We start from the raw sequence: 10,865 nt of genomic DNA, 5'->3' as shown, positions 1-10,865 counted from the left end.
TGTCAATTTTTAGTTTCAATCCACATAATTTTAGTTATGTTTTTCTTGACTAATTCTTCATTTTGTTCTGTATTTATTTTATTTTTCAATATATTTTATTTTATTTTTGGTTGTATAATATGAGGAGTTTCTAGCTATGAAGTGGTCAGAAAAATTATGGTATTGATGTTTTTGAGTGGGTGGGATGAAATCAAGCTTTCATAAGAGGGGTTTTTATTATATTTTTAATTTACATTTAACAATGATCTATTAGAATATGCTAATTTTGAGGTAAAGAATATCCAACCCGAGCCTGAGGTGATTTGTACAAAAAAAACAAGTAGACATAGGCAATTCATTTCTGTGCATAGTTTTTACATAAAACAAAAACAAGCATAAATGAATCATCCATTATACCAGTTGACAGGAATATCTCTAGGCAAAGGAAAGGTATATTGAAGAGCACAACTAGTACAGCTATTAGAGTTTCCAATTACAGTTTTCTTACAATAACTTAAATCGTGTACCATGGTTGAAAGTAAACGAGGATCAGAACTTTAGAAACACATTTCACTTCTATGACAAGTATAATTACCAGATGATGAGGAGGGGTTGCAGCAAGAATAGTCGAGAAATCAGACTTCTACCTTATAGCGGCAAGTCCCTTGGATCCTTGATAAGTTCACCTCTTCCCAAACCTTAGTACTTTATCAAGACATGGTGGATCCTTAAATAGAACAAAGCATAGTAAGAGCAACTTTTACGGTAAGATCTTCAAAGGGTCTCGCTTGCATATAGGGCAAAAATTCTTCTCCATCAACCATTGCCTAATGCCGTCAGTATGGTATTCATGACCACACTTCGGAATTGAAACTTTTTCCTGGCTCTCATATTCATCCTGTGGAATAAACAAGAAAAATTGTACATTATAATTTGAACATGCAATTAGAATTGAATTTGACCACTACTGTTTTGACTGAAAAAATTTGTAACGAACCTTGATAAATTGCCTGACATATAGAGCAGATTCCAATTTCCTCATTTACATCTTTAGGCATTGAACATTCAATATGAGTTTGCGCCTTCAACTTATCTAACATGGTTTTTTCTAATGACCCAAGCCGATTCTTTTCTCCAGTTCTGATAGTTCCTGCAGTTTGCAATGTAAACTCACATCTTAATATCTTACCTAGTATTTTTAGCTCTGATTCAAGAAGATGTACCAAATTCTATGAAAGTTACACAAAAGCAAGAAAAAGTAGCAATTTTTTTTTAATGTACTATAGTTTCAAATCAATTTTACCTCATATGCATCATCATTCTTCTCCTGTCCTGGTTATTAGAACCGTTGATGCCATTCGTCAGAGTTCCCATAAGGTTATCATATGCTTCCTGCACATATACATCACGAGTTAGTTTTCAGCTCAAAATATTTAGCAGTAGCAGAGTAGATAAAAGGATGCACGGAATTAAAGAAAAGAAGAGCATCTATATTACGTTGCCTGCAAAGCTCCTCAGAGACGAATTGTTCCCCCTAGATACCCTTCTTCTCACCAAATCTCTTGAAGGAGTACCATGATCTTTACATAATGTTTTATAGATTATGGTTAAAACACGATTAGAATGTCCATAAAAAACTCGAGTCGGTCTCAGCAGATGGAGAATCCGACATAGTAGTTTTGCATAAGTTATTGGATCCATCAATTTTACCACCACCAGCAGCAGCCCCCACCCCCAGATAAGCATAAAGATACACTGCAGTAATCAAATTCAGTATTAGCTATTACATTCATATATCTCATTCACAAATCAATGTGAAAAACACAAGAAGGTGATTAAGAGAAGATTCGGGACATTGCAATACCTTGGCAATTAGTGACATATAGTTAGATATTCAATAAACACAACTAGACAAGTACTATCTTCAACTTTCGAGTTCAGTGACACAAAGTGCTAGGCTTCAACTTCTTTTCCACCTTTGTGCTGTTGTAGCAAGTTCGAATTAGGAAATTCTAAGACCTATAAACACTTCAAGACTATATTTGCTTCTGTAAGATACACAATTAAGCAAAACCCCGATCATAGATACTCCTTCCATAACTATAATGGTCGGGTATACATTTAACCCATGCTAACCCTAAGAGGTCGGTAGGGTGGCTGGTTCTAGCTAATGACTGATCTTCACCATCTAATGACTGATCGAACTCACCGAAGGCAAAAAAAAAAAAAAAAAAAAAAAAGATGATAGGATCCTGATACTATACAAGGACCCCGTTTAATAAGGGTTTCAAATTGAATCAAAATAGCATGTTTTTGGATTTTGCAGATTTTTTTTTTTTTTTGAATCACAGTGACGAGATAGATTAAAGTATTACATAGATTTGATTGAATAATCGAACAACATGAACTGGGATTATTTTTAAAAAAATTGAGTGAAAATCAAAAGCGAAATTAAGAAAAATTGCGTTTAACTGCGATAGAAGCTAGCAGACAGTTTTTGGAACACGGATTTTTACAGGAACTGCCTTGATGTCTGCTTTCTTAGCTTTTTCAATTTCGAGATGTTTAAAAGACTTGTCAAGAGCTGAGATCCAAGATTCTGAAGGATAATTTTCTTTTGCATAATTATATACTGGGATAATTACCTCGAAAAGTAAAACATGTTTTCTTTTTCTTTCCCCATCTTCACCAAACCATGCATCATCTTCCACAACCATGTAGCCTGGACCTTCTTCTCCATTCCCATCTTCCCAACCAAAACAGCGCTTCCATGATCTGGGGATCCACAGGTGTACAGCACCATCCTCGTCCATGTCCATCCTATATATCGGGAAAAATAAATTAGGTCAACAAAAGGAAGTCCACAAGGCACGGTACTCCTTCTACACAAGAAGCACATTGTTAATCATATTTGAACAACAAGCATGCAAGCATTTCACACGGACATCTATTTTTACAGTTTCAACAAAAGCTTACAGAAATAAGTCAAACAACAAGGAAAACAAAACTAGGCTATCATTCAGATCTAACCAAAGTCGTGAGAGGTCCTCATAAAGTCATTGAGAGTTAGAAATGAGAGATCCTCATAAAGTCATTGGGAGTTAGAAATGACAGATAAAAAGTGAATCAATGGTCGTCTAAAAATCAGTAGAAAACACTTTTGTGTTACCAGAATTTCACAACAAGATTATCCTTACTGTCATTCACACCGGACCTGAAAAGTTTGAATTTCTCCAATAACTCACATGAGATCCAGAATTAAAACAGCAACTAACAGTATCTATTTACTGAATAGAAACAAATACCTTGCAGCGTCTTCCTCATCCTGTTTTTCGCTCAATCTCTGCACAGAGGATCATCCACGACTCAGAACGGAGAAAAAATGCAGGATAATTATAAATTAAAAAGAAAACCATTCGTAGAGAAAGTACAATATATTGCTCAGGTGTTATATGCTTTAACTCTTCGTCTGTCAATTCGCGTAAATATTCTTTTGCATCAATCGATTTGCGATAATGTTCTTCTTCATCAATGCCTTCTAATTCTGATGGATTACTATTACTGCAACAAGATAGATTCGGAAACACAAAAAACATGACATTTGTTATGTGACAAAAAGAGCAGAAACAATGTAAAAGTTTAATCAATCCACTGGCTTCTGAATGCACATATGGAACGTTTACTATCAGAAATTTCATGTAGTACATCAAAAGATAAAAATTAACATCCACGGAGAACCCTATTTGAAATTCACCAGGCCACCCACCGCCTAGCTGATACTAAATCCAGAAATAACATAAGTAAATCCAGAAATAACATAACAACAGTAAATTGTAAAGAAATACCTCATTCTTAGAAAGTTCTCCTGAATGTTACTCTCCTCAGAAGAGCAGTAAGCACATAAGATTATAACGTAGCGGAAGCGTATAACTTGGATTAAAGAACCAAAAGATAATGAAAACTAGTGTGAAATCAATAGAAAACTAGAGAACAGTAATAACTAAATAAAATATCTTTGATATAAATCAAATAAGATAATAATGTTGAATGTGTAGAAATTATACAATACTAGGCCTTCTTACATAGGCTTCACTATTTCCTAAAAGTATTATAACTAGAAGAGGAAATAACTAGAAAAGGGAAATCAAACTAAACTAGGAAACCAATAAATTCTAGAATAGGGAAATCATAAGTTAAGAAACAATACTAGAAATAGAAAGAGGTATGACATTCATGGCAAACGGGGTGACTTGGTCTAGATGTCCTACATCAGGCCCCCCTTCTTGAAAAGAACTCGACCTCGAGTTCGGTGTTGGAAGAGAAACTTCATCACCGGGGAAATAAGGAAAAATATCCTTGACGTTGAATGTGGACGAGATATTCATATGAGCTGGGAGGTCAATAACATAAGCATTGTCGCAGATCTTCTTGAGAATGCATCAATCTTCGTGTACTTCGTCTTGTTGTAGGTACCAGTAGGAAAACGATCCTTGCTCAAGTACGCCATAACTAGATCAAGACATGAATAGTCAAGAAATCAGACTTCTAGGTTTCAGACTTCTACCTTATAGCGGCAATTCCCTTGGATCCTTAAATAAGTTCACCTCTTCCAAAACCTAAGAACTTTATCAAGACATGAAATAAATAAACAGATCCGCCATAGAACAAAACGTAGCAAGAGCAACTTCGATTGTAATATCCTCTTCAAAGGTCAAACATAGGGCTGATCTCGCTTGCATATAGGGCAAAAATTCTTCTCCATCAACCATTGTCTCATGCAGTCAGTATGGTATTCATGACCACACATCAGAATTGTAACTTTTTCCTGGCTCTCATATTCATCCGGTGAAATAAACAAGAAAAATCGTACATTATATAATTTGAGCACTACTGTCTTGGCTGAAAAAATTTGTAATGAACCTTGATAAACTACCTAACATATAGAGGATATTCCAGTTTCCTGATTTACATCTTTAGGCATTGAACATTCAATAAGAGTCCGCGCCTTCAACTCATCTAACATGGTTTTTTCTGATGACCCAAGTTTATGGCTGCCAATTCTTTTCTCCAGTTCTGATAGTTCCTGCAGTTCGCAATGTAAACTCACATCTTAATACCTTACCTAGTAGTTTTACTCATATAAAACTCTGTGAATCAAGAAAATGTACCAAACAAAAGCAATAAAAAGTTGCAATTTTTTTTTATGTACTATAATTTCAAATCAATTTAACCTCATATGCCAGGTCATCAATATACATCATATATCTTCTCCTGTCCTTGTTATTAGAACCGTTGATGCCATTCGTCAGAGTCCCCATAAAGTTATCATAAGCTTCCTGCACATATACATCACAAGTTAGTTTTCAGCTCAAAATATTTAGCAGAGTAGATAAAAGGATGCACGGAATTAAAGAAAAGGAGAGCATCTATATTACGTTGTCTGCAAAGCTCCTCAGAGACGAATTGTTCCCCCTAGATACCCTTCTTCTCACCAAATCTCTTGAAGGAGTACCATGATCTTTACATAATGTTTTGTAAATTATAATTAAAACACGATTAGAATGTCCATAAAAAACTCCAGTCGGTCTCAGCAGATGGAGAATTCAACACAGAAGTTTTGCATAAGTTATTGGATCCATCAATTTTACCACCACCAGCCCCCACCCCCCAGATAAACGTAAGGAGGAAACACTGCAGTAATAAGATTAAGTATTAGCCATTGCAGTCATATATCCCATTTACAAATCAAGGTGAATAAGAGAAGAGACGGGACATTACAACACCTTGGCAATTAGTGACATATAGCTAGATATTCAATAAACACAACTAGACAAGTACTATCTTCAACTTCCGAGTTCAGTTACACTAGCTTCAACTTCTTTTCCGCCTTTGTGCATAGGGCTGCTGCCTTCCGAAATAGAAACAGAAACACTACCAATTAGAAACAGTTGGAACTAGGAAACTCTAAGACCTATAAACTCTTTTAAACTACTTTGTGAGATACACACTTAAGCAAAACCCCGAACATAAATACTCATTTCAATGTCTTTCTTGAGCATTGCTAACTATACTGGTCGGGTATACATTTAAACCATGCTGCCCTTTAAGTGGTTCAACTATCTAAGGTTCGCACTCCATGATATGCTCTTATTGCACAGAGTCAAGGACTCGAGAGTTCGCATCTGGTTTTTCAGTATAGTGAAGAAAAATGATAAAACCAAACTAAATTCAAAACTAGAAAAAAGATTATAAAATCAAAAATTGAATTAGGGTGAATGCACGATTAAGATGTACAGAGTAGACAAATGTAAGAGATTTACCATACCTTGGCAACAAATATTGAGAATCTTTCAAGGAACCTTTAATAAGGGTTTCAAATTGAATCAAAATAGCATGTTTTTGGATTTTGCAGATATTTTTTTTGAATCACAGTGACGAGATAGAATAAAGTATTACATAGATTTGATTGAACAAATGAGCAACATGAACTGGGATTATTTAAAAAAAAATTGAGTGAAAATCATTCAATCCATTAGAAGAAAGCGAAATAAAGAAAAACTAGATTTGTGCCCGTGCTACGCACCGGGCATATTTATTTTTAGCGTGGTATTCGCCGGCTTCGTCCCGTTCCTGGCGATGTACTTTTGATTTGGTGTGTCAAGAAAAATACATTAAATAGATTAAAATATATGCATATTTTATTTATTTTTATTTTTTTAACTTGATGTGCGCGGAGTTTGACCCGTCCCGTGGCAATACATTTTATTATTTTAATGTATTGTCAAGTATCTTCACGGGGCATCTTCACAAAGCCCCGCCCCCGTGGAGATGTATTTTTAATTTGGTGCGACGGGGCAAACACATTAAGTAGGTGGTGGATATGTGCAAATTTTATTATTTTTTCCTTTTATTTTCGCATAAAACATATGGATTTTTTTCCACTTTATATATTAATTTGAAAAAAATAGTCCTAACATACTAATTATTCGATTTCCAAATTGAATTTGGACTTCCATAAAATTCCAAACACGGTAAGTTATGTTTTCCTATCATACAGTTGCCAAGTATCCTCACCTAAATATTGTCATTTCATGAATTCCATATTTAATTTGGTTTTCTTTTTTTAATTTTTTTCTATTCTTTTTAAACCAATCATACGTTGCCAAGTGTCCTCACCGAAACGCTCGTTTCACAAAACTCAAAAAAGGCCTATTTTGGCCAATAAGAAGCGAGGGTTTCCTCACCGTTCAACGTGAGAGCTTTATTTATCTAGGTCTTTATGTCTTTAGATTGAGTTTAACTGAACAACATCCAGCGTTTGTAGTCCAACGGTTAGGATAATTGCCTTCCAAGCAATAGACCCGGGTTCGACTCCCGGCAGACGCACTTTTTTTTGTTTTACATCAACTTCATTTTTCATTTCATGATGACATGAAAAAAACAAAACAAAAAAAATGAATGGAGAAGTGGGGCATTGATCCCATACCTCTCGCATGCTAAGCGAGCGCTCTACCATCGGAGCTACATCCCCATGCATGGTGCCAAACAGGCAACCATTTTGGTTAACCCTTGAAAATGAATGTAGGGCATGCTTCCCTGTTCATTGTTCGGGTGTAAGTATCGTATCGGTCCTCTCACAGATAAGATACAGCTGTATCGGTGATACTAATCAAAATTGACCGCAATTATGCATTTTTGTTTCAATTATTGTAGTGCTTGCTGGATATCGAGCCATACTAAATGGTTAGTATCTGGCTTTAGGTTACCATATACTTTTAAAAAAACAAATCTAGTGGATTATAGCCGCTCCTTGTTTCTTTTTATTTTTCATAACGAAAACACGTACACTAAGGCCCATAAGGGAAATTTTTATAGGATTGGCAAATCCAAAAAGTTTGCTTTCACTATAGAGTATGGAGTGGGAAAATGTTCAAATCAGATGACCAAACCAAGCGACTAATGTGTTGTTACACAAGATAAGTTGTATCGCTGTGAAGGAAAGCAAACAAGTTTGCTGGAGACGAGAAGAGACTTTAATTTCTGTCATAAACTTGATAAAATTTGATTGAGAAATCAAGACTTTGATAAATTGTGATTGATAATAATAGATGTATCTCTAAATAAGAAGACTTAGCCTTTATATAGGCTAGCATGACCGACTAAAAAGATAATAAAAAGGAAATCTATCTAAACTAGGAAAGTAAAGACTTGTAAAGCTAGTAAACTAAAACAGACGCAAGGGATCAACAATCATTGTTGATACAGACGCAGATGTCCTACATCAGTCCCCCTTCTTGAAAGAAACTCGTCCTCGAGTTAGCTAATAAAAAGAACTTCATTCTCTTCATATGTTGCTCTAGACTTCGAGCTGTCATCACAGAATAAGAGTTCTTTTCCTTCATGGAAATTGTAGAGCCCACGTTTACCGGCTTACCACGATCGAACACAAAACCCGTAGCTTTAGAGATCATAAACCAAAGTATCCAAAAAATGTGTCTCAAAGCATGACAAAAATTGTGCTTAAATTTTCCACGATCAAAGACAAAAGTCATGTTACCAGTGATGACAATGTAAACTATACAAACAACGTCCACCACGAGTACATCACGTGTATCTCCCAAGTTCGGAACTACACCTTTGAAAACACATTCAATTGACTTGGTCCTTCTCTGGTCCAACAATTCGAGTAACCCCTTGAGTTCAGTATCCGCTGGTTCAAGAATTGCTATGTCATCTTTTTTTCTTATGCAGCCCAAACAATCTGTATGAACAGAAAACATTACTTTTCCTCTCTCGTAGTAGTTTCCAAAGTTAACCCGAAATGTGAAATCGAGTAGAACTATTTGATGGCTTGTAAATAAGCCATTGTCTTTATAAAAACTAACCTTTACAGCATCTCCAGTTTCAAACCAAAGTTCATCATTTGGTTCTGTAAACAACATGAATTGCCTATATGGAGGAATGTAACTTAAAATGAAGTCAGGTAGGAAATTAATATTTCTCACCATTTTGTTTTGAGCATCAAATATTTCACCAAAAAGTATTTCCACTCCATTAGTCCCAGCATTAACGTTTGAAAACTCTTAATCCTGGGCGCCACATACATCTGACTTTAAAATAAGAGGGTGATATTCCTTCTGCACAAAAGTTGTGTTCCTATTTAAATCACGACATGAAGGTTCTAGTCCAATATCATAATCTCTGTTGACATCTTGACTTACGAATTTTGAACCATGAAATGGAGTAATACTACGAATCATTTTCTCATATGTTTCACAAACAAGGACACGGTTACGACAGGACACGATTACACGGACACATCAAATCTCAAAAAAGTTGGTTATGGGGACATGTTATGTGTATTACACACATCATTAAAATGAGAATCTACGATAATCTACTCAAGATAAAAATTATTCTTATTTTCAAAATACTTAATTACTAATAAAATAAAATTAATAATAACGACATTATTATCAAGTTTTTCATAAATAATGTTTGGATTTGACAAAAAGATGACTAAATTAGCTTCGCATTTAGTTTATTTTGATTTTCCATACCAAAATTAATCATTTATGGTGTGTCAGAAAGTGTCCAAATAGTGTCCTCAAAGTGTCCAATGTTTATTTTTACGCGACACATGATGTAGTGTGTCCATCGCGTGTCATGAAGTGTCGTGTCCGATCGTGTATCTGAACGGTTACACCATCTTTCTAGGCGTATCCGTGCAACATTGATTTTCTCATTGTATTATCCTTGGAAATTCCAACCTGGTCATCATACGGTGTCATTTCTGGCTCGGATGGATCCCTTAGTGCAGTATTTAAACTCTCTAATGGGTTCATGGATAACAACGACTTAATAACCTTTGCAAGCCTCCTTAGCAATTTGTGTACTTCCACCAGGTCCGTCTCTTTATCAAACATGGAGACAATGCAATTCGTCCCTGGTACCAGTGCAATAGATACCCGTACTTGAAGGCTGATTTTCACTTTGTCGCTACATGGAAGCTTCTCACGACCAAGTGATCTGACATGGAGAACATACCTATTATCATTCAGAAATAGCTTTTTGTTTTCTTTGAATTCAGCACTAAATGAACACCACAAGCCATCATCAACATCAGATGTCGTACTTGTTTTCTCATATAGACCATGTTTTGTGACAACATCACTCTTTGAGAAACTTACAGGTTCAGCAAACCAACTCCACTCTAGCCAGCACCTTTCTCCACATGATAGCTTTATTAACGCTAAATAGTCTCCACACTGGCAATCATTATCAGAGCTCCATATTCGTTTCAACTTGGAGATCTTCCTGACCAGAAAGTTAATAAGATTATAAGATGATAAGATATCAAAACCAACACTTGCCAAACTATCTAACCAAAGTGCAGTAGTAGCAGAATATAATTCGTAGTCTTCTTTCATAGATTTCAAAAAGGATGATTTCTTGCTAGCTCTTTTCTTGAAATATCCACCAAATTGAATATTCATGGTTGTACTTGCTTGACCAAAACAGTGATACTGCAGAACCAATGAACCACAAATTTCTAACAAGAACTTATTTGTAGTTTCTCCTTCCAGTCTTGAGCAAAAATACGGAGTTAGCCAAAGCAACCCGTTTAAATTAAGAACAACCTGGTTTTCCATGCAAGACCAGTCCTGATCACTTTGAGATGTAGCGCCTGGTTTGTCAACGTCTGTATTCATCAAAGCTTGTTTTCCAATAACTTCCTTACATGAGGAAAGATGACAGGATCAAAAATGAAATCCTTTGTTAATTGCATCCACTAGTACATTATCGTTCGAAATGACATCAAGAGTAACTTCAGTTGTGGATTCAAAAGCACGCAATACTCCACATGCCTTATTACAATTAACAAC

At 35.5% G+C, this 10,865-nt stretch overlaps 1 protein-coding gene and 1 non-coding gene across 7 annotated transcripts; one reads left to right on the top strand and one right to left on the bottom strand.

Moving 5' to 3' along the window:
* Window positions 1-308: 308 nt before the first annotated feature.
* LOC113308000 lies at window positions 309-6,473 on the bottom strand. Of its 6 annotated transcripts, XM_026556472.1 has the most exons (12): window positions 6,305-6,473; window positions 5,763-5,887; window positions 5,415-5,670; window positions 5,211-5,315; window positions 3,825-5,062; window positions 3,411-3,540; window positions 3,285-3,322; window positions 2,625-2,799; window positions 1,477-1,734; window positions 1,283-1,371; window positions 977-1,129; window positions 309-877 (listed from the first exon to the last, which is right to left on the bottom strand). In XM_026556472.1, exons 5-11 carry the CDS (start codon window positions 3,827-3,829, stop codon window positions 1,069-1,071), a joined length of 756 nt encoding a protein of 251 aa, XP_026412257.1. In that variant the 5' UTR covers window positions 3,830-5,062; window positions 5,211-5,315; window positions 5,415-5,670; window positions 5,763-5,887; window positions 6,305-6,473; the 3' UTR covers window positions 309-877; window positions 977-1,068. The 6 variants fall into 6 exon arrangements, with proteins under 6 accessions (XP_026412257.1, XP_026412252.1, XP_026412255.1 ...); XM_026556467.1 differs by having other exon boundaries at window positions 3,411-5,062; XM_026556470.1 differs by having other exon boundaries at window positions 3,411-5,062; window positions 5,236-5,315.
* Window positions 6,474-7,293: 820 nt separating this feature from the next.
* TRNAG-UCC lies at window positions 7,294-7,365 on the top strand. Its single transcript has one exon. It is a non-coding gene; the product is annotated as a tRNA-Gly (tRNA).
* Window positions 7,366-10,865: the final 3,500 nt, after the last annotated feature.

The sequence above is a fragment of the Papaver somniferum genome, chromosome 9 (genome assembly GCF_003573695.1).
Source record: "Papaver somniferum cultivar HN1 chromosome 9, ASM357369v1, whole genome shotgun sequence".
Taxonomy (NCBI): domain Eukaryota; kingdom Viridiplantae; phylum Streptophyta; class Magnoliopsida; order Ranunculales; family Papaveraceae; genus Papaver; species Papaver somniferum.
Note: the sequence above shows the minus strand (reverse complement) of the source record. Positions and strands in the feature narration are given on the sequence as shown.

What these genes read in the sequence shown, in the direction of transcription:
- LOC113308000 (XM_026556467.1), bottom strand. Translation starts at nt 3,686, where the DNA reads ATGTACTACATGAAATTTCTGATAGTAAACGTTCCATATGTGCATTCA. An exon ending in GATGAGGAAGACGCTGCAAG is followed by an intron (nt 2,800 to 3,284) that starts GTATTTGTTTCT and finishes CCCGATATATAG; the next exon opens with GATGGACATGGACGAGGATG. An exon ending in AGAATGATGATGCATATGAG is followed by an intron (nt 1,130 to 1,282) that starts GTAAAATTGATT and finishes TGCAAACTGCAG; the next exon opens with GAACTATCAGAACTGGAGAA.